At 37.1% G+C, this 24,615-nt stretch overlaps 1 protein-coding gene across 1 annotated transcript in view; it reads left to right on the top strand.

The window, feature by feature from the left end:
• Positions 1 to 24,615, top strand: part of MYO9A (myosin IXA) — a 388,889-nt gene that overhangs the window by 293,743 nt on the left and 70,531 nt on the right. Inside the window, 7 exon segments of the mRNA XM_024997927.2 lie at positions 7,136 to 7,258; positions 11,633 to 11,713; positions 14,457 to 14,567; positions 15,425 to 15,547; positions 17,456 to 17,605; positions 18,406 to 18,725; positions 19,319 to 20,926. Of these exon segments, the coding sequence (XP_024853695.1) occupies positions 7,136 to 7,258; positions 11,633 to 11,713; positions 14,457 to 14,567; positions 15,425 to 15,547; positions 17,456 to 17,605; positions 18,406 to 18,725; positions 19,319 to 20,926 (2,516 nt within the window).

Here is a 24,615-nt window from a genome sequence, read left to right as displayed (position 1 = left end):
ATAAGTTTATTATCCATTTTAGTTCTCTTTAACAGCATGAGCAATATCTTCTTAATATTTGTATCTACAGCACCTTGCACAGATAAGATCAGATCAGTCGCTTAGTCGTGTCCGACTCTTTTGCGACCCCAGGAATCGCAGCACGCCGGGCCTCCCTGTCCATCACCAACTCCTGGAGTTCACTGAGACTCACGTCCATCGAGTCAGTGATGCCATCCAGCCATCTCACCCTCCGTCGTCCCCTTTTCCTCTTGCCCGCAATCCCTCCCAGCATCAGAATCTTTTCCAATGAGTCAACTCTTCTCATGAGGTGGCCAAAGTACTGGAGTTTCAGCTTTAGCATCATTCCTTCCAAAGAAATCCCAGGGCTGATCTCCTTCAGAATGGACAGGTTGGATCTCCTTGCAGTCCAGGGGACTCTCAAGAGTCTTCTCCAACACCACAGTTCAAAAGCATCAATTCTTCGGCGCTCAGCCTTCTTCACAGTCCAACTCTCATATCCATACATGACCACAGGGAAAACCATAGCCTTGACTAGACTAACCTTTGTTGGCAAAGTAATGTCTCTGCTTTTGAATATGCTGTCTAGGTTGGTCATAACTTTCCTTCCAAGGAGTAGGCGTCTTTAATTTCACGGCTGCAGTCACCATCTGCAGTGATTTTGGAAGCCCAGAAAAATAAAGTCTGACACTGTTTCCACTCTTTCCCCATCTATTTCCCATGAAGTGATGGGACCGGATGCCATGATCTTCGTTTTCTGAATGTTGAGCTTTAAGCCAACTTTTTCACTCTCCACTTTCACTTTCATCAAGAGGCTTTTTAGTTCCTCTTCACTTTCTGCCGTAAGAGTGGTATCATCTGCATATCTGAGGTTATTGATATTTCTCCTTGCAATCTTGATTCCAGCTTGTGTTTCTTCCAGTCCAGCGTTTCTCATGATGTACTCTGCATATAAGTTAATAAACAGGGTGACAATATACAGCCTTGATGTACTCCTTTTCCTATTTGGAACCAGTCTGTTGTTCCATGTCCAGTTCTGACTTGCTTCCTCACCTGCATACAGATTTCTCAAGAGGCAGGTCAGGTGGTCTGGTATTCCCATCTCTTTTAGAATTTTCCACAGTTCATTGTGATCCACACAGTCAAAGGCTTTGGCATAGTCAATAAAGCAGAAATAGATGTTTTTCTGGAACTCTCTTGCTTTTTCCATGATCCAGCGGATGTTGGCAATTTGATCTCTGGTTCCTCTGCCTTTTCTAAAACCAGCTTGAACATCAGGAAGTTCACGGTTCATATATTGCTGAAGCCTGGCTTGGAGAATTTTGAGCATTACTTTACTAGCATGTGAGATGAGTGCAATTGTGTGGTAGTTTGAGCATTCTTTGGCATTGCCTTTCTTTGGGATTGGAATGAAAACTACCCTTTTCCAGTCCTGTGGCCACTGCTGAGTTTTCCAAATGTGCTGGCATATTGAGTGCAGCACTTTCACAGCATCATCTTTTAGGATTTGAAATAGCTCAACTGGAATTCCATCACCTCCACTAGCTTTGTTTGTAGTGATGCTTTCTAAGGCCCACTTGACTTCACATTCCAGGATGTCTGGCTCTAGGTCAGTGATCACACCATCGTGATTATCTGGGTCATGAAGATCTTTCTGTACAGTTCTTCTGTGTATTCTTGCCATCTCTTCTTAATATCTTCTGCTTCTGTTAGGTCCATACCATGCACAGCAGGCAGTAAATAATTGTTTAAAAAAGAATGAATTGACTAATCTGAATAAACTAAACAATGAAGATGGAGTTAAGAAAGGAATAAAGTAGATAATGAACAGAAGACCTAAGAAAGGAATTAAATCCGTTATCTGTTTTCTGCTAGATCTTGGACCTGCATTTCAGTCCTTGTCACATCATGCTGGGCTATTGAAACTGTCCCTTAACTGGTTTTATCTCTTTCTTGGCTTCTTTCCTCCTGTCCACTGCCTTGTTCTGCTCTGCCTTATATCTCCATTCTTCCTTGCACTGTTTTATCTTCATAAATCGGAGTAACCCTGAGATTATCATTTATTTTTTTTAATGTCCTTATAGTCCGTTTCCTTGTACTTAAATGCGATGTATTCTGCCCAGTTAGAACAGAACCAGATCTGTAGTAATCATTGAATATTTCTTGATAGATCTAATCATGATGAGTTTCATGGGCATAAGTCTGAGGAAACACTGTTGAAAAATCATTACTTGTTAACCATTCTTTCGTTCATCCAGCTAATATTAAGTTTGCAGAACCAGGGGCTTCCCTGGTAGCTCAGACGGTAAAGAATCTGCCTGCAATGCGGGAGATTGACCCAACCCTGGGTTCAGTCCCTGGGTTGGGAAGATCCCCTGGAGGAGGGCATGGCAACCCACTCCAGTATGCTTGCCTGGAGCATCTCTATGGACAGCAGAGCCTAGTGGGCTACAATCTGTGGGTTGCAAAGAGTCAGACACGACTGAGCAACTGAGCACGGCACATGCAGAACCAGACACTTTTTAGATGTTGTTCGTGCAGGGATAGACAGTCTAGTCCAAGAACTCTTGCTCTCTTGTAGTGATTCTTTCAGAGAAAGAGAAAAACAATAAAAGATGTAGATGATATTATATGCAAAGAGGAAGATGAAATGACATACTATTAGCATACAGGTGGGCTGCTTTTGGGGTATGCAACTAATAACTTTATGAAAAAGTTTGGGTATTTAAGCTATAAGTTGAATACTAAGAAAAATCAACCCGTGTAAAGGTCTAATATTCCAAATGAAAAAATTGGGAAAGATCTGCAGATAAGAATGAATGTGGATTTTTTGTTTTGGGTTTTTTTGTTTGTTCGGCTTTTCAATTAAGTTCCATGAAGGGAAGCATTTCAACTTAAGTAAAAGCTTTGAAAATTCAACACACACATACCATTATATATTTATGTAAATATTATTATTGTTTTGTGTGACTTTTTTTGGTCAAGAGTATTTGCAGATATTTCTCCATGTCAGAATATAGGTTTATAGTATTTTTAGGTCTGTACACTGTTCAGTTGTGTGGATGAACTTCATGAAAAAGGTTTCGTGTAATTCGTTATCTCTAGTCAGAATTTTTCACTATATTTTTGAAGTACATTGTCAGAAGTTATATTCGATCTCTCCTTAGATAAATACCTTGACAAGAAATTGCTTAATATCAGGAAGGTTATAAGGATTTTCACTCCTAAGAACAATACATAAATGTGCCTGTTTTATGTATACTGAATTTTATCAGTCTTTTTAGGTTTGTCAATTGAACGTGCAGTAAATCTCCTTAAAGAAAAGGTGTGTTTTTGATTAAAGCGACATTGGTTGTCGTCATGTTACTTGTCATGTATATTTTGAGAACTGTCTTTTGAAGTCTTCTGCTTGTTTATGATTACAGGACATGTTCTTTTAAGCTTTTTTTTTTTTTTTACTGTTCTTATATATAGATGATAAGTGTTTGTTGGAAATTTTTTTTCCCTTAGGTAGAATCATTTAAATGTGTATTATACTTAAATTACCACTTGGAAGTTTTTATTTTTTGATGTTTATATTGTCAAAATTAATACTGTTTAGTCTTCTATATTTATTATGCTTTTAATTCAAATCTCTGCTTCTCATACAATGAAACTTTTTCTGCTTTATAAATAACATATTGTTGTGCATCTGTATAGATAGGTTCTTTCCATTGACAAACTCACTGCGTAAATTAGTAGGATTTTCAAAATTGATTAGTGATTGGCTAAAAGAAGCTCCAAAATCCTTTATTAATACCCTGTTTTGTATTCTTTAGTTGCTTTATGTGTAACTCCTATCTTATTAAGATTAATAATTAGGATTAAGGATGCAGGTTGATAGGCACTGTATTTTTGTTTTTCCTGTTTATGTGTTCCTGGCTTACTGAATAGTCTAGGGATTGAATTTAATTTATTGTCTCTATGAGTCAGGATTCAACTGCAAGTTACTAATCACCGTGGATATGTTTAATAGTAAAGAAGAAAATACTGCTCCTTGGTGCCCAGCTCTTTGCAACCCCATGAATTGTAGCCCACCGGGCTCCTCTGTGCATGAAATTCTCTAGGCAAGAATACCGGAGTGGGTACCCCTTCCCTCTCCAGGGGATCTCCTAACCCAGGGAGTGAATCCGGATCTTTTGCATTGAGGGTAGTTCTTTACCATCTGACCCACCAGGGAAGCCCCCTTTTTAAGTATTGCTACTGCTAAGTCTGCTAAGTCGCTTCAGTCGTGTCCGATCTGCGACCCCATAGATGGCAGCCCACCAGGCTCCCCTGTCCCTGGGATTCTCCAGGCAAGAATACTGGAGTGGGTTGCCATTTCCTTTTCCAATGCGTGAAAGTGAAAAGTGAAAGTGAAGTCGCTCAGTCCTGTCCGACTCTTCGCGACGCCATGGACTACAGCCCACCAGGCTCCTCCGTCTATGGGATTTTCCAGGCAAGAGTACTGGAGTGGGTGCCATTGCCTTCTCCGTTTTAAGTATAAAGGGTATTAATTCCAAAGAGGTGCTTACAGAAATCATCAGAAGTTACAGAGCAGAACTGACCTCAGCTGTACTCCAAAAGCTAGAAAATGAGGACGCTGCGATCATTGCACCTGCTTCCAGGCTCATGGGAGAAGCTGCTATTATTAATGGCTTCCTTACTAAGGTGCTTTTACTCGAGTTGCACTGACAACACAGATGCCCTGCATGCTGTCTCTCAGCACTCTCAAAAGTAGTGCCTGGACACTGGGGCCACAGAAAGCTGAACCACTTTTGTATATGTGTTTGGTGGCAGAAACAAGCTAGTAGCCAAACCCTCTGCCTTGATTCAATCAGTTCAGTTCCAGTAGCTCAGCAGTGTTCTGACTCTTTGCAACCCCATGGACTGCAACACCCAGGCCTCTCTGTCCATCACCAACTCCCAGAGTTTACTCAAACTCATGTCCATTGAGTTGGTAATTGCCGTCCAGCCATCCCATCCTCTGTCGTCCCCTTCTCCTTCTGCCTTCAGTCTTTCCAGCATCAGGGTCTTTTCCAGTGAGTCAGATCTTTGCATCAGGTGACCAAAGTATTGGAGTTTCAGCTTCAACATCAGTCCCTCCAAAGAATATTGAGGACTGATTTTCTTTAGGTAGACTGGTTCGATCTTGCCCATCCAAGGACTCTCAAGAGTCTTCTCCAACACCACAGTTCAAAGGCAATCAATTCTTCGGGGCTCAGCTTTCTTTATAGTCCAACTCTCATATACATACATGACTTCTGGAAAAACCATAGATCTGACTAGATGGACGTTCATTGGCAAAGTAATGTCTCTGCTTTTTTAACATGCTGTCCAGGTTGGTCATAACTTTCTTCCAAGGAGCAAGTGTCTTTTAATTTCATGGCTGCAGTCACCATCTGCAGTGATTTTGGAGCCCAAAAAAATTAAAGTCTGTCACTATTTCCACTGTTTCCCCATCTTATTTGCCATGATGTGATGGGACTAGATGCCATGGTCTTAGTTTTCTGAATGTTGAGTTCTAAGCTAACTTTCACTCTCCTCTTTCACTTTCATCAAGAGGCTCTTTAGTTTCTTCACTTTCTGCCATAAAGGGTGGTGTCATCTGCATATCTGAGGTTATTGATATTTTCCCGGCATCTTGATTCCAGCTTGTGCTTCTTCCATCCCAACGTTTCTCATGATGTACTCTGCATAAGTTAAATAAGGCGGGGTGACGATATACAGCCTTGACCGTACTCCTTTTCCTATTTGGAACCAGTCTGTTGTTCCATGTCCAGTCTAACTTTGCTTCCTGACCTGCGTACAGATTTCTCAAGAGGCAGGTCAAGTGGTCTGGTATTCCCCATCTCTTTCAGAATTTTCCATAGTTTGTTGTGTCACACAGTCAAGGCTTTGGCATAGTCAGTAAAGCAGAAATAGATGTTTTTCTGGAACTCTCTTGCTTTTTTGATGCTCCAACGGACTTGGCAATTTGATCTCTGGTTCCTCTGCCTTTTCTAAATCCAGCTTGATCATCTGAAAGTTCACAGTTCAGGTCCTGATGAAGCCCGGTTTGGAGAATTTTGAGCATTACTTTACTAGCATATAAGATGAATGCAAAACTGCGGTAGTTTGAGCATTCTTTGGCATTGCCTTTCTTTGGATTGCAATGAAAACTGACCTTTTCCAGTCCTGTGGCCACTGCTGAGTTTTCCAAATTTGCTGGCATATTGAATACAGCACTTTCACAGCATCATCTTTTAGGATTTGAAATAGATTAACTGAAATTCCATCACCTCCACTACCTTTGTTCATAGTGATGCTTCCTAAGGCCCATTTGACTTCACATTCCAGGATATCTGGCTCTAGGTTGGCGATCACACCATCGTGATTATCTGGGTCATGAAGATCTTTTTTGTATAGTTCTTCTGTGTATTCTTGCCCCCTCTTCTTAATATCTTCTGCTTCTGTTAGGTCCATACCATTTCTGTCCTTTATCAAGCCCATCTTTGCATGAAATGTTCCACTGGTAGCTCTAATTTTCTTGAAGAAATCTCTAGACTTTCCCATTTTATTATTTTCCTCTATTTCTTTGCTTAGATCACTGCGGAAGGCTTTCTTATCTCTCCTTGCTATCCTTTGGAACTCTGCATTCAAATGGGTGTATCTTTCCTTTTCTCCCTTGCCTTTTGCTTCTCTTCTTCTCACAGCTATTTGTAAGTCCTCCTCAGACAGCCATTTTGTCTTTTTGCATTTCTTTTCCTTGGGGATGGTATTGATCCCTGCCTCCTATGTAATGTCACGAACCTCTGTCCATAATTCTTCAGGCACTCTGTCTTATCAGATCTAATCCCTTGAATCTGCCTTGGTTAGACCTTCCCAGTTTAATTTGGGAATTGTGGAACTTAATCACATCCAGAACCTGAGATGTGAGAGTCTGAGAAATGCAGTTTCTTTTTAGCTGATCAACTTCTGCAAGAAAGCAGAAGATGGGTAGAGTGGATAATGAATATTAATTTCCCATATTCACCACAGTCATACATAGGAATAATAAATACTGGCCTACAACTTTGTTTTTCCTATTTTTAGATCAATTTATGTGAAGAATTTGATTTTTCCTCCTGTTTTTCAGCATTTGCTAGAAGTAAAGTCTTTAAAGCATCTGACAAGTTTGACCATACAGGATCGCATTACCAAGTCTCTTCTTCATTTGCACAAGAAGAAGAAACCTCCCAGCATCAGTGCTCAGTTTCAGGTTGTTTCCTATTTACTTTTTTTCCCTTTTATTTTTAACAAAGAGGAATCTGTTTTGTTCAGATTGAAATCATAAGGTCAAAGTGATCTGCAAGATTCATGTGACTAAAAAGTTATAGTAGAATGGTACTTTTGGTTGGAAGTACCAAAGATGGGAGAAAAATCAGGTGCTTTTGTTCATCTCTGGGTAGTACGTATCCCGAAGAGGAATTCGTTATATTCAACTTGAAGAGAAAAGCACCAGAAAGTTGACTGCCCAGATGTGGCACTGTTAACACAATGATGTATGTTTTTTCTCTGTGTATTTAAACCTAATGCTACTGCCATCATTATTTAACTAAATGGAATTGTAAGATTTTCTTGACTTTTTATTTAGTTTTGTATATATAGGAATCTAGATCATCTTATTATGACTGTGCATTTAGGGATAAATATCATAATAAATTAACCAAATCACTTCCAGAATTAATTTCAAAATTACTCTTCATTTTTCCTGTTCTTATCAGATCATCTCTAATATTCTGTTCATTTGCTAGATATTTATGAAAATGAGCTGAAAATCTGAAGGGTAATGGTATTTTAGATAATTTTATTCTACCTTGTGCTTTATCACTCACAGAAGCAGTACTAACTAAAGCATTGTTAACTAAAAATTTCTTTATCTACTGATAGCTATATTTCTATTTTTTAGCACTTTTCAGTGCTCCTTTTAATCCAGGATATCTAAATGTAAATTATCTACTAACATGTCACTGGATATGATCTTGTTTGATTTTATATAGTATAGTCCTTAAACCTATAAGCTATAAATGTCATTTATTTTAGACATTTTCACCATAGGCCGAGAGAAAATTTTGATTCTATAAAGCTACTTGGTCAAATGTTTTTCTTCAAAAAAAAACACACAAAAAAACAAGATTTAAGAGCCAAATACTTACTAGGTCCTAATAAGTTAAAGGAAAGACAATTGAATATATGTGGAAGCTTGCCATGAATTTTACACAAACCTTAAATCACAATCCTATGGGTTAATGGTATTTGATTATTTAAAAGAGAGAGGTGTTGCTTGGCCCTATTTATCTAAGGAAGCATTAGTCCCCTTTGCATGTAAGGAAGAGTAGAACCATTAGCTACTGTGTCTTTGTTTCATCACAGGATTTACAGAGCCTCTTTATCAAACTCAGTCTTTAATCTGAAGAATACTCGTTACAGCTACTACAATAAAAGCTTATTATAGTCCTATAATGTGCCTTAAAATCCCCCACACTCAGGAATTATGGATATTTTCAAATTATATTCATGTATTGTATTTAACATTTACAAAGAGTCATCTGTAATGTTTCTAATATGTTGTTAAATATTATAAGAGTAATGAATTAATTTTTCTAACTTCTTATTATTTAGAAAATACAGTGAACAAAAACAAATGAAAGTCATTTACCATCCAGAAACAATGATAAATTACTACATTTTCCATATTCCTTATTAAATATTTATACATATGCATTATCTATTTTTCCTGCAATTCTGTGAGATGAATACCATCATTCTTATTGTACAGATGAGGAAATTAGAAGTGATGGAGATAGATGGCAGCCAGATGTCTATGACTTCACACCCTTCTTGTGAATGAATGTTTATTTTCATCAAAGTGAAAATGTAGAACTCATGAAAGATTAACTGATATAGGAATTGCCCTTCTATTATGAGCATCTAGAAAACTAGGCAAAGGTAAACATAGAGTGTTTTTAGTTATCAGACAATAAGCATTACAGGATTATGATCCTGAGAAAAGGGAAATAAATGAGGCAAGTCCCAGGTTACTGCACAAGATAGTTTGCTGTAGCCCAGGGAGAGGGAGCCCAAACAGATGCAAAAGGTTTTGCTCTGAACCTACCCTCACAAAGCTTAATAAAAGTAAGTCTTGAAAGAATCAAAATGATCCAGTGTAACTCAACCCCAGGGGCAACTGTCTGTTGCTCTTTAAAGAAATACAGCAAAATCAAAGAATATAAAATCACTCCAGTGTCCAATCTGAAATTATTAGGCATGTGAAGAATCAGGGAAAGAACCACCCATAAGATAGAAAAATTAATCATTAGAAACAGATTGTAAAAATAACAGAGATGATGGAAATAGTAGATGAGGATCTCAAATAGTTATTATAAACCATATAAGTATGTCCAGAGATGTAAGAAAACGAGAAAAATGAGAAAAAATAGAAGACAGGAAAAGACTCAAATGATTAATCATTTCAGAGATTAAAATTGTAATATTTGGAAATGAGATAAATTAGTTGGGATTAGTGCTGGGATTGGAACTAAGCCCTGTAATTAGTGATTTAGAGTTTACATTTACTTTAAAATGCAGAGAGATGTAATAAACAATGATGGGGAAAAAAATGAAAAAAAGCATTAGTAGCTTGTGGGAAAATATCAAGTCATTGAACATAGATGTAATTGACATCTAAGAAGGAAAGGCAAAAGAGGGGGATACAGAAAAAATTTTGAAGAAATAGCGACAAAAATATTTTCTGATTTTTATGAATAATATAAGCTCAAATATCAAAGAATCTCAACAAGTCCTAAGCAAAACACCCCCCTGCCAAGCATATCAAGACACATCACATCAAATTGGTAAAGCCAGTTAAAAAAAGAAAATTTTAAATACAACCAAAGGGAAAAAGATGATATTTATGTTCTATGAAATGAAAATAAGAATAACAATATGTTTCTCATCATAAACTATGAAAACCAGAATTCAAGAGTAGTATTTTTAAAAGCCTGAAAGAAAAAAAAAAAATTGTCACTCTAAAATTCTCTGCACAAGTGAGTAATGAAGGTTAGAGACTTTTTTAGACAAACAAAAGTTGAGAGATTTCAGTTCCAGGAAATCTACAATATAAGAATGTTAAATTTGGGATAAAAATTATGAGAAAACCACAGAATTTGGATCTATACAAAACATTAAGATTGCCAGAATGACAGAATGTAACTATAAAAAGTTTTTTCTTCTTTGAACCTTTAAAAAAAGATAATTGCTTGTAGAAGACAAAAATAATAGTATGTTGTAAGGTACAAATAAGACATACGACAAAGTAGCACAAAAGAAAGGAGGGGCTAACTGTAAGTTTATACTGTTGTAACTTTTTACTCTAGATAGTCAAAGGGGAAGGAAAAATTTTTAAGTATTTTAAAAATAAATGAGAATAAAGCATCAAAATTTGTGCAGTGCAGCTAAAGTAGTATTCCAAGGTTAATTTATAACAATAAATTCTCTTATTAGAAAAAGTAAAAGCCTCACATCAGTAATCTATGGTTCTACCCTAGAAAACTGGAAAAACAAGAACATTAAACCCAAAGCAAACAGGAGTGAAATTATAAAGTAGAATCATCAATGAAATGAAAAACAGAAAAATAATAAGAGAAAACCCAATGAAATAAAAAAGCTGGTTCTTTGAAAATATCAGAAAATTTATATACCTCCAGTTAGACTAACCTGGAAAAAACAGGCAAAGCACAAATAATCAGCATCAGGAATGGAAGAGGGAACATCGTTACATACTTAAAGGTTAAAATTGAAACAGGAGACTACTACCTTCCTGGATATTCTACTGCAGGAGTCCCCAACCTCTGAGATCTAATGCTTGATAATCTGAGGTGGAGCTGATGTCATGATAATAGAAATAAAGTGCACAATCAGTGTAATGCACTTGAATCATCCTGAAACTATCCCCCTCCCACCCGGCTCCAGTTCATGGAAAAACTGTCTTCCATGAACCTGGTCCTTTGTATCAGAAAGGTTGGGGACTGCTGCCCTACTGAATGGTTTTCCCAAAGTTGCTTTCTAATACTGCATGCATTTGAATAAAATTGTTTCATGAATTCTGAAGAAAAGTAAAAAATGTATTGTAGACTTGTGTAGTTGCTAAGTCATGTCCAACTCTTTGGGACCCCAAGGACTATAACCTGTGAGGCTCCTCTATCCATAGGATTTCCCAGGCAAGAATACTGGAGTAGATTGCCATTTCCTTTTCCAGGGGATCTTCCCAAACCGGGGATTGAAACATTGCCTGCTTGGCAGGTGGATTCTTTACCATATAGCCACCTGCGAAGCTCCCATTATATATTTAGATGACTCTAAAATTATTTGCAGTATTTACCATTGCTAGTCTCTCAGCTGTAAGGTTAAACTGCCATCCTTGTCCTTAACTGGCCTCAGTTTAATCAGTATGGCATTGTACACAATTTGCTTTTCAGAAACAAACCTAGTTCTGTGTTTATCACTTGTTTTTGCATATTTTACCAACATCATAAATCATTTGTTTCCAGTTTGGAATGAGAGACAGTGCTAACTATATTGCTTTGTATTGCAGGTGTCATTAAGCAAGCTGATGGAAACACTTGGTCAAGCAGAACCGTATTTTGTAAAATGCATTCGCTCTAATGCTGAAAAGGTAAGAATGTCTCTTAAATGAGAGCTTCTAGCTCAGCTTACTTCACACCAAACTTTAAATTCGTTCTAAGGAGGATATGTGGAAGTGAAGAGCTGTTTATAATCTTTATAAGGAAAACAGTATTCTGAATTTTCTATGGATATCCTTCTAATTTCCTCACTTACCTGCCTATGAACTATTTATATGAGCTCAATTTAGCATTTTCTAAAATTTAGCATCTGCTACATGTAGAAGCAAAAATCTCTTGAAATTCCATTATACAAAATAATTTTTTGCAACTTTTGTTACCCTAAATTAATCTCTTGTTCAGACATAAGGTATTAATCAATCACTCACAAGTTCTTTAACTTGCCCGGCATTTTTCATGTTTAGATTCTTGTCTCTTTAAAATAGGTTACTGTGGACATTTTTTATTTCCTTCTTTTATGTGACAGTTCCCCTAATTAGAGCTTTGCAAAATATGTCTATTAAGTGTAAACATTTGTCATCTTTATGTCCATCATAGGAAAAAATAGTTCCAGCCCAAACTTCTGAAATGTAGTAGGAAATTAGGTTCAGCTTTCTTAATTCTTAAGAAGCAGTCTCCAGCTTTGCCAGTTACAAGTTTTGTGGTCTTAAATGAGTTGCATGACTTCTCTGTGCCTTAAATAGTTTCATGTGTAATTATATACTGTAAGAATATACTGTAATTGTAGGACAACTCATAAGTATTTCATGAGTACGTGAGAAAAAACCTATGTAGTACTTAGAATGTTCCTGGTCCCTACTAAGTGCTTGGTAAATGTTAGCTATTCCGTAATGATTGGTTCTTTTATGGTGACAAAAAGGGAAACTGTTTTATTTACAGTTAAAGAGAAATTTGAGTCCCTGTTATTGAGACCTTGTTCTACAAAGAGTTCAATTAATAAGGTATTTAAGGACACAGAATAAGTGCTAAATAAATGTTAACTGCTATTATTATTTAACATAAGCTGCCCACTTGACTTTTCTCTTGACAGTTGGTATACCCTATCTTTCTGCAGGAAAATATTTGGGATTTCCTTAGTGGAAAATTGAAGATGGTATTTAGAAAATAAGGAGAAATACCAGAAATTTCAAATACATCTTCTTTTGAATGTCTAAAAACACACCTAAGAGATACCTAGGAGTGACTAGTGATGAGGGACTATAGGAATTTTTTATTTTCCAGGGTGTCTTACAGGATTCTGAAAGAGATGGGCATACCAGACTACCTGACCTGCCTCTTGAGAAACCTGTATGCAGGTCAGGAAGCAACAGTTAGAACTGGACATGGAACAACAGACTGGTTCCAAATAGGAAAAGGAGTACGTCATGGCTGTATATTGTCACCCTGCTCATTTAACTTCTATGCAGAGTACATCATGAGAAAGGCTGGGCTGGAAGAAGCACAAGCTGGAATCAAGATTGCCGGGAGAAATATCAATAACCTCAAATATGCAGATGACACTACCCTTATGGCAGAAAGTGAAGAGGAACTAAAAAAAGCCTCTTGATGAAAGTGAAAGAGGAGAGTGAAGAAGTTGGCTTAAAGCTCAACATTCATAAAACTAAGATCATGGCATCTGGTCCCATCACTTCATGGCAAATAGATGGGGAAACAGTGGAAACAGTGGCTGACTTTATTTTTCTGGGCTCCAGAATCACTGCAGATTGTGATTTCAGGCATGAAATTAAAAGACGCTTACTTCTTGGAAGGAAAGTTATGACCAACCTAGACAGCATATTCAAAAGCAGAGACATTACTTTGCCAACAAAGGTCTGTCTAGTCAAGGCTATGGTTTTTCCAGTAGTCATGTGTGGATGTGAGAGTTGGATTATAAAGAAAGCAGAGCACCAAAGAATTGATGCTTTTGAACTGTGGTGTTGGAGAAGACTCTTGAGAGTCCCTTGGACTGCAAGGAGATCCAACCAGTCCATCCTAAAGGAGATCAGTCCTGGGTGTTCATTGGAAGGACTGATGTTGAAGCTGAAACTCCAATGCTTTGGCCACCTGATGTGAAGAGTTGACTCATTTGAAAAGACCCTGATGCTGGGAAAGATTGAGGGCAGGAGGAGAAGGGGACGACAGAGGATGAGATGGTTGGAAGGCATCATCGACTCGATGGACATGGATTTGGGTGGACTCTGGGAGTTGGTGATGGACAGGGAGGCCTGACGTGCTGCAGTTCATGGGGTTGCAGAGTTGGACACGACTGAGTGACTGAACTGAACTGAACTTAAAGGATCATCAGCAAGAACTATTTAGGGAGATAAACTGCTCTTCATCTTGTACTAGTCATAGAAGATGAATCTGTCAGATCTCAAGTTAAGGCAACTGGAAGCTTGTAGAGTGGGTGGTTTCTGAGTGAGATGGTGGGTAAAATCTTAACAAAAATATACTTTTAACTATGTATGTTAATCTTGTTACAAATTTTATAGTGACTAAACTCTGTGGCCTGTGGGCAGCAACATTTCCTTTTGAGTTTTGAGGGCACTTTTCTTCTGCAAGTTGTGAAGCCTGGAAGCTTGGTGTTTCTTTTTTTTCCCTTTAGTCAGGCAGTCAGAACTTTTCTGAAGCTACCAGTTGTGGAGGTAAGATTGTCTCATTGCCTCTGCTGTATCTTAACCAGACAACCTCCGGTCAGTTCCTAGATATTCAGAATTTAACTATACTTAGAAAACAAACATAAATTTGGAGATCTGTTCTTCTGGTTTAACCGTTTTTCTGTTTGCTTTGTTTTAGTTACCGTTAAGGTTCAATGATGCCTTGGTGCTTAGACAGCTTCGGTACACTGGGATGCTGGAGACAGTTCGAATTCGCCAATCAGGATACAGCTGCAAATATTCTTTCCAGGTTATGCTTTTATAATGATATTTAAATATATATGTACATCAAGTAAATTAGTCCTGTGTCTTGCTTATTTTTCATTTGGGACTCATTTGTTTATTTCTCTTAATTCTCCTCCCCATTCTATCTTTCATATACAGAATTGAAAAGGGATAGAGAATACTCATTTCCATTGACTGACAGCAATATCATTAAGCTTGTGTTGTAGTAGATTCCACTTCTTGGCTATTCTCATTTGATCTGAATGTTTGCTTATATAAGTTTACTCATAACATGGCAGTTCTTCACAGTGATTACTCCAGTAACTGAAATACTCTAATCAGAGCAATTTAGTTCAAAAGAAAAGATCCCTTTTGATTTTCCCTAAAGCTTTCTCAGCAGAATTTTCTTTCGTAGTATGCTGCCAACAAGGCTTTCAGCTGTTCTCATGGGCTGCTGCTGATGTGGGTATAGAAATTATTTTGAAGCTTTTCAGAAGCTGAGCACATCTTTACTGTTGAGGGAATGCTTTATTTTCAGTTATAACCTGAAATAGCTGCCATCTTTCCTTATTTTTCTGCTAAAAATTTCAGAACCTTATTAAGTAACTTTTTCTTTGGTCTTTAGTATAGCTTTTTCAAAGGGAGAATTAGTTTCTGTCCTTCTTTTCTTCCGCTTTGATAACAAAATATGTAGAAATCTCTACTCCCCATTTTGCTAATTAATTAACTTCTTGTAATATTTTAAATTAACAAGTAATTTCTTGGTTTCACCCTGTTTAAAATAATGAGACAGAAATCAATAAAAGGACAATTAACTTGTTTGGGATCTTGTTTACATGTAATTCTCTTGTGATTTTACAATATTTTCTTTTTGTTTTTCAGGATTTTGTGAGCCATTTCCATGTGCTTCTTCCCCGAAATATTATTCCATCCAAATTTAACATTCAGGATTTCTTCAGGAAAATAAATCTTAATCCAGATAATTATCAAGTTGGAAAATCCATGGTAAATATAATATATACAGCCCTTGTCCAAATTGAGTATGTTTTTGTAGGCAGCAGTGGAGACACAAACAGGGAGCACAGACTTGTGGACATGGTGGGGGAAGGAGAGGGTGGGACGAATTGAGAGAGCAGCACTGAGACACATACGTTATCATATTAATGTAAGATTAGAATATTAATACAGATTAAAATTACCAATTAATCTAAAATTAGATAGCTGATAGAAATTTGCCATATGACACAGGGAGCTCACATCTGGTGCTCTGTGATAACCTAGAGGGGTGGGATAGGGTGGAAGGTGGGAGGGAGGTTTAAGAAGGAGGGGACATATGTGTACCTATGGTTGATTCATGTTGATATATGGCTGAAACCAATGCAATATTGTATAGCAATTATCCTCCAATTAAAAGTAAATAAATTTAAAAAAATAATAATTATCCAATACAAAATATTATTAAAGTGATACTTTATGTTCTTTCTTTAAAAAAAAATAATGGCAGTCTTGGCCTAGGAGAATGTTGATAAGAAAGATAATGTACAAGATATTATAAGGAAATTGATTAGACCAAGATTTTTAGTTAATGAGATGGTCAGTATTAATCAAAGAGCTTATGACCAGTGTTTTAGTGCTGCCTATAATTTTAACTGCTTAAAAAGCATCTCTTTCTAGGTATTCTACTATAATTTTCAACTCAGTTTGCCCAAAGTGACGTTAGCCAGATTCCCTTACTGTCTTGAACTAACCAACTGCTCTTTTTCTCTGTCACCTTTCTTGTAGTTTCTAGGGTAGAAACCATAATCATATATGGCTTACCCTTCACTTTAACCTTTTTACAAAAAAGTTGTTCCATTGTTTTTCCTTACAAATGATTCTTACATCTCTGCCTTTCCCTACATTCCTACTGTTTCCATTTTAGTTCTGTTTCTTGCTCTCACACGTTTCTTTTATAGTAAACAGACCCATCATCGATATCAGTCTGTTATTCCATGTAACTCACTCTGCCCTTAGTATCAAAATCATCATCTTCATATACTTCTTTCTTTATGTCAGTTTCCTGCTCAGTAACCTCCTGATTAAACATCTTTCTCTTTTTCAAGAACCTCCATGTTGTGACTTCATACTCTTTAATTGTTCCGTGGTCCTCTGTATGTACATTTATTCTTATTTCCAGTTCCTTGTTTTGCTCAGGTAGGGTCCTCTGTCTCTTGCCCTTGATAGCTTACTGTTTGACTCTATGGGTTTCTGATACCTATCTGTGCTTTTTAAAAATCTTTTTTAAATTTTTGACAAAAATGGGAGATGGTGGACGTGTTTCTTAGTTTGATTGTGATAATCATTTCACAGTGTTTATATATGCATCAAAACATCACATTGTACATCTTAAACATATACAGTTTTTAATATCTATCTGCTCTTAAAGTTGAGGTGTAAATCCTGTTTCCAGAGGGACTGTGTCTAATTTATCTTTCTATCCCCCTAAATTCCTAAAGATTTTTAATTGAATGAAAGAGTGAATAAACAAACTGATGAATATCTTTGGGCAGCAAAGAAGCCTTTGATGCATACTGGATTTTAAAAGATCATTGTTATTTATCACTATTATAATCATTGGCTCCTGACAGCAGTGAATTTCCCCAGGGAATAATATATCACAATCTCTGGCACTGGGATTTTTATACCTATGCTCACCTTTCCAGTTTCCCTTCTAAATTCTAATACCTCCTTTCCAATTTGAGAATGATTGCTTTGGCTAAATCATAGAAATATCAGGACTACTTGTACATGCCTGCTGCTGTACCCGTTCTTTAAAAAATCTTACCATGGGAATCATCACAGGAATGACGATGCATTAAATAAATTTCTCGTTTCTTCTTAAGCTGTATTCTTCATCTCTTTCCCTTTTGGTAGGTGTTCCTAAAGGAGCAGGAACGACAACACCTACAGGATCTGCTTCACCAAGAGGTGCTCCGCAGAATCGTACTGCTGCAGCGATGGTTCAGGGTCTTGCTATGTAGGCAGCATTTCCTCCATCTGAGACAGGCATCTATTGTCATCCAGGTGGGAAGTAAAGGATTCTTTGCATGAGATTGGCCAGTTTATTTAGCATGTGTTTTAGGAACTAGAAATGTTTTATTGTGAAGCATTTAAGTAAGAATGTAAATTTCTTCAGAGATGCGAATGTGTCATACTCATTTTTTAAATGTTCATAGCAACCAACAGATTGACCTGGCAATACAATAATAGACTACTAGTAAATATATTAATGTACAGTTGAAATTAAATTGAATTTATAGTCATAATGTCTTTGAGGTATAATTAGGAGCAAAGGAGTTATGTGCCTTAATTTCTGTTGACAGTTATTTTTAGTTTTCTTAGTGATATTTGAGAATGGTACATATTATTGTTATAATTATTCAAAGTCGTATTTTACATTTATCTTTTTATTTTTTCCCTCATTGATTTCTCCCTCATTGACAACTGTTTTCCATAGAACCTTTTTTATTTGTGCAAAAAAGTCTTTAATATCTTAATCTTTGAAATGTATGCACATTGACCCATTAGTACTGGCAAATTGTAGGTGAGAATATAATGTAATTTATTAAAATTAATTTGTAGGGCATGAAATAATCAAAAACTTAAATTATTTTAAGTTGTATAATTAACTTCATCAAGGTTATATTGTCTAAAATTGTTATTTTCACTAAGCATATCTGGAAAACATTTTTTTTACTTTAACCACCCACAATTTAGCTGTTTAGCTACTTAATCTCTAGTTATGACATAAGAGATTTCTTTTTTCTTTTTTCTGTGAAAATTTGTTATATGATACCAGTTTTATTATTTTGTCTTCCCCACAGCAATTCTGGAGGAATTATGTACATCAGAAGCAAGTCAGAGATGCAGCTGTGCAGAAAGATGCTTTACTTATGGCAAGTGCGGCCACTCTTCTGCAAGCCTCCTGGCGTGCTCACGTACAGAGGCAGCGGTATTTGGAGCTGCGGACTGCCACCGTTGTCATCCAGCGGAGATGGAGGGAGCACTGTCGGCGGAGGCACTTGGCCGCTGTCTGTATACAGGCACGATGGAAAGGCTACAGGGAAAGTAAGAGGTATCAAGAACAAAGGAACAAAATTATCCTTTTGCAGTCACTGTGTAGAGGATTCAGAGCAAGACAAAGGTAATCTTCATTGCTATAATAATTAACTCCTCTTTTCTCAAGTACTTTGCTTATATGTCTGCTCTAACAGTTGCCTAAACTTGAATTAGAACTGGTTGTGTACAGTTTGTCTTCTCTTCTAGACTGTGATCCCCCCAGCAGTTTTAAACCACATTGTGTGGTTTATAATATTGAATTAAATTGGATTGAAAACCTACATGGTCTGTGGTTATAACTGCTAAGAATTAACTTTACATTGGGTTGAATCCTTAAAAATTGGCAACATTCCAACTGTTTTTACTTCAGAAACTTTAATTTCATTTTTAAAGTTTATCTTAAAATAAGATGTTATTAAAATGAGAGCTTTGCTTCTGAGTTAACTTATGCTTTGATTAGAGTGCCCAATTTGGAATAATATAGTTAATAAAACATCATCTCACTCATAGAAACAGAATTCTGAAATATGCATCCATGTTAAAGAAATATTTAAAATTATAAAAAAAAAATTTTTGAGACTTTTTTTCACTTTTTAAAAAATTCTGAATAAACTTATTCTCTCCATTGATAACCAAGAGATATCTCTAACCATTTTTTTTCCCCCTGTTTTGATATAGATTTAAATCTCTGAAAGAACAAAAAGTAAAAGAAGCAAAACTAGAACTTGGATTGGCAAGTATCAAGCCATATGGGACTCTGGAAATTCACGGTTCAGACCCTTCAAAATGGGAGGATTGTTCATTTGACAGCAGAGTAAAAGCCATAGAGGAATGTAAATCTGTGATAGAGAGTAATCGAATTAGTCATGAAAGTTCAATGGACTGCTTGAATGAGTCCCCAAACAAGCGACAGGAGAGAGCCAGAAGTCAAAGTGGTGTGGACTTGCAGGAAAATGTGATTGTAAGAGAGAGACCCAAGTCCTTGGAAGATCTCCACCAGAAAAAAGTGAGTCGGGCCAAAAGAGAAAGTCGGAGAATGAGAGAACTAGAGCAAGCTATATTTAGCTTAGAATTGCTGAAAGTCCGTTCTCTTGGTGGTGTGTCTCCTTCAGAAGAACGTAGATGGTCTACGGAACTGATGCCTGAGGGCCTTCAGTCTTTACAGGGCACCCCTGATAGTGAAAGCTCGCAAGGAAGCTTGGAACTCCTGAGCTGTGAGGAGAGCCAAAAGAGCAAACCCGAGCCCGTAATTCTAGATGAAAGAGACTTGCCATTTGTACCACCTGAGGTATCTCACAGTCCAGATTTTGATCCACAGGACTATTCTCTCAGTGCCGCAAGTGAGACTAACTATACATTGACTCAAAGGGGGGCACCCTCTGACTCAGTGCATTTAAAGAATGGGGCTATGAAGGAAAAACTGGTTTGTAGTTCTGAATCTATTACCTGTAAACCACAGCTGAGAGACCCCTTTGTTTCAAATAGTTTGCCTACATTTTTTTATATTCCCCATCAAGACCCATTGAAAATGAGCTCCCAACTAGACACAAGTGTCAAGAGAAGCAAACGACTGGAAAGTGAAGAAACGCTTCCATCTCTTACTTTGGATATCAGCAGGGAAGCTGGAAAGTACCACCTCCCAGGAGAAAATCAGGTTGTTGCTTCTTTGAATATAGATTCTTCAAATACTGTGCTGAAGAAGTTAGAAAAGTTGAACACTGAGAAGGAAGAAAGGCAAAAGCAATTGCAGCAGCAGAATGAAAAAGAGATGATGAAACAGATTCGCCGACAAAAAGATATTTTAGAAAAGGAACGTAAAGCCTTCAAGACAATTGAAAAACCAAGAACTGGGGAGAGTTTTCTGATACCATCTTTCCATCAGTCAAAGCAGAGAATAGAGAGACCATCCTCTCTACTCATCCTGAAAACCCCAAATAAGGATGAAGAACCCAGTATGGTTGGGACTCCGTCAGTAACTATAAAAGATTCTGTTCTTGCCCCAAAAGACAGTCCCTCTGCTCACTTACCCTTGAAGGATCGACCTGTCACTCTGTTCTTTGAAAGAAAAGGAGGCCCAGGCCAATCTCATACTGTCAAGGAATTATCCAAGACAGACGGAATGTCCACCCAACTGAATGTTGCCTGTAAACACTCTCATAGTCGAATCTCAAAGAGAGAACACCTTAGGCCTGCTCATCCTTGTAGCCACAAATCTGATGACCCTTTCAGAGATGGAGCTACTAAGGCCATTTTTTTCACGCCAAAGGAAAATATGAGTAGTTCCCTGTAAGTGAAGTGTTTATTTTTATGTATAAATGAGAAACTTTTTGGAAATTTTCATTAAGGTGCCTTGGTCTACCTCAGTTATTTGTATGGGTGCTACTCAAATTAGCCATTTTCTGTGTAAAAAATTTCCTGATTGTTGACTATACCAGCCACCTGAAAATTGGATATAATTATACCCTGGGAGTCTCTGACTAAGCACAGGCAGCAGGATTTTTAGTGCCCCCCCATTAAGGGAGAAAGCATTTGTGGAAAGCCATAGAGTGGCTGGAAATGCTGTAGACATTCGGCAAATGCGGGTTGCCCCACAGTTATTAGGTGTAGCAGTCCAAGCTTGTTTGTATCAGGCTTTAAAATTAATGGGATTTGTGATAGCTGTTGGCCTATTTATGGTCTTCATTAAGATCTTTTTACTTTTTTGAGGGGAGTGGATAAAAGCTATAATATTTACCATCTTAACCAATTTAAAGTGTACAGTTCAGTAGTGTTAACCATATGCATGTTGTTGAGCAACAAATCTAGAACTTTATCTTGCAAAATAAATTCAGTTACCCTTGAAAGCAGCTCTCCTTTTCCCTTTCCCCCAGCCCCTGGCAACCGCCATTCTACCTTCTGTTTATAAGAATGGCTACTTTATTTTATTTTTATTTTTGGCTGCACTGCGACCAGGGATTGAACCTAGGCCCTCAGCAGTGAAAGCTTGAAGTCCTGACTGGATAGCTGGAGAATTCCCTGTGACTACTTTAGATAGCTTGTATAACTGGAAGTTCCTTTTAAGTTGTCTTAACTAGTGGTAGCTGTGAGAAAGCATTTAAGTGGTACATAAAACAAATTTTATAAAATTTAAAATATTTGTATTAAGCCCAGTTACACGGTGGATTCTTTCAGTTCTTGTGGAAGAATATCACTGTTTAAATGAAAGGAGAGCTATATCTTAGGGCTAAAAAAGTTAAATTTCATATTAACTGTGAAAATAACTTTCTCATCAAATCCTGAGCTTTTTAAAAAATATTTCAGTCTTTAAAAAACTGCATACAGATTTTACAGAAAATGGGCAGGAGATCATTGATATTTTATTTTTCCACTAAGAATTTTTATATCATATTATAAAATGCAGTTGGACTACATGACAGCTTGAGATCCTAGTCCTGCCCATTAACCTGTAGATTGTCCGTAGCATATAAGCTCATCAAAAAATGTTAAGAACATACTATTTTCTGCTTTCTGATTTAGTTATGTGAGGGATGTTTGTGTGTGTGTGTATAGTTGTTAGACCCATGAATCTGTTTTATAGAAGACTTCAGTTCAGTTCAGTCACTTAGTCGTGTCTGACTCTTTGTGACCCCATTGACTGTAGCACACCAGGCCTCCCTGTCCATCACCAACTTCCCGAGTTTACTCAAACTCATGTCCATTGAGTCGGTGATGCCATCCAACCATCTCGTCCTCTGTTGTCCTCTTCTCCTCCTGCCTTCAATCTTTCCCAGCATCAGAGTCTTTCCAAATGAGTCAGTTCTTTGCATCAGGTGGCCAAAGTATTAGAGTTTCAGCTTTAGCATTAGTCCTTCCAATGAATATTGAGGACTGATAACCTTTAGGATGGACTGGTTGGATCTCCTTGCAGTCCAAGGGACTCTCAAGAGTCAAAAGCATCAATTCTTTGGCACTCAGCTTTCTTTATAGTCCAACTCTCACATACATACATGACTACTGAAAAAACCATACCCTTGACTAGATGGATCTTTGTTGGCAAAGTAATGTTTCTGCTTTTTAATACGCTGTCTAGATTGGTCGTAACTTTTCTTCCAAGGAGCAAGTGTCTTTTAATTTCATGGCTGCAGTCACCATCTGCAGTGATTTTGGAGCCCCCAAAAATAAAGTCTGTCACTGTTTCCACTATTTCTCCATCTATTTGCCATGAAGTGATGGGACCAGATGCCACGATCTTAGTTTTCTGAATATTGAGCTTTAAGCCAACTTTTTCACTCTCCTCTTTCACTTTCATCAAGAGGCTCTTTAGTTTTCTTCACTTTCTGCCATAAGGGTGGTGTCATCTGCATATCTGAGGTTATTGATGTTTCTCCCGGCAGTCTTGATTCCAGCTTGTGCTTCTTCCAGCCCAGCGTTTCTCATGATGTACTCTGCATATAAGTTAAATAAGCAGGGGGACAATATACAGCCTTGACGTACTCCTTTCCCAATTTGGAACCAGTCTGTTGTTCCATGTCCAGTTCTAACTGTTGATTCCTGACCTGCATATAGGTTTCTCAAGAGGCAGATTTCAAAAACATTAATCATACTTGTGAATTACTCCTTTTATCATTTTGCCAAGATACAGTCTTAACAGCTACTTAACCTAGTTTACTTTATCTTGTTAACAACTATTTATCTTCAAAATGATAATGTATTAGATTGTTTGCATGAAAGCTTAAGGAAAATCCGTACTTCACATCTTCTCTTATTCTGTAAGTAATATAAGAAACATTAGCATTTTATAGAATTGTAAATGTTAGTGTTTCTAAGTTATCTATTCAGTTACCACATGTTATAGATGAGGTCACTGGTGCCTGTAGACATGAAATGACCTGGATAAGGTCACATAGTTAGAAATACCTGAGCCCAGAATTTGAGTTTCCTGATTAGAAATCAGCATTGGGTGTCCTGATTAGGAAGTAACATTAGATTAGTGTTCTTTCTATGCCATAGGGTGGTAGGTGCATTGTAGTCTTCATCTGGTTAGTAAGGGAGAACAAAAAAGAAATCATGGAGAAACTTAAGAGAAAATGTTGTGAGTTTAAAAGTTAATCAGAGTAGCTAGGTGCTATCAAAGGTCCTGTTAATAGTCTCTCTTTTGGAGAACAAATCAAAGATAAATGACTCAGCTGTGGCAAGAGAGATTTGAATAATCAAAAGGGAATCTTTTAGGACAACCTAGGATTGCTGGACTTGATTTTATAGTGGTCAGAAAGGGAGGTCTCTAAGATTTTAGCTGTAAGAAAGGTGTATTTAGGGATTATTGGACAGGATAACCTAGGCCTTCATGGAAGATTCTGAATGCAAGGGCAATTAGTCTGCCAAATGATATTATAAGTTAGTGTCTACTTTAAATTCAGCAGTATGCTAGAAGGTAAAATATGATTTTCAGTGAGTTTACAGTCTTGCTAAGAAGAGATGAACAATATGTTACTGATAAATTTTAAGATTGATGGTCCTGAGTTAATACAGATAATTGGGTTCATAAAAGTATAGGAAAAGTATAGGTTCTCTTTAGATTTTCATCAGACACAAACATTCATTTCTGCATAGAATTTAATGATAAAGTAGTCATGTCATGTGGTTATTCAAGCAAAAATTAAATTCTCACAAACTAACTCTATAGAGTCTCTATGGTTTGGAGCATACTTCTTTTAGTTTGGTAACAATTTCCTACTCTGTCAGTGTTGATTTTATTCTGTACAGCCTCAAGTTTTAAAACTAAGCCAGCTGATAAAAGTTGCAGAGAGATTTCAGAAAGAAAACTTGTTTGTCAATAGAACCATCTCCCTATAAAGCAAAGTGATGAGATCCTCATCACTCGGTAGCTACTTATCAGGTGTTCTATAATGATGAGCGTGTAAAGACCCCTTCTAAGACTAATTCTTAAGATTTGTGGACTTAGTATTTTCCCTTTCTCATCATCAAATCCATTTCTT

This window comes from Bos taurus, chromosome 10, assembly GCF_002263795.3.
Source record: "Bos taurus isolate L1 Dominette 01449 registration number 42190680 breed Hereford chromosome 10, ARS-UCD2.0, whole genome shotgun sequence".
Lineage (NCBI taxonomy): Eukaryota > Metazoa > Chordata > Mammalia > Artiodactyla > Bovidae > Bos > Bos taurus.
This window is presented reverse-complemented; position numbering and strand designations above follow the sequence as displayed.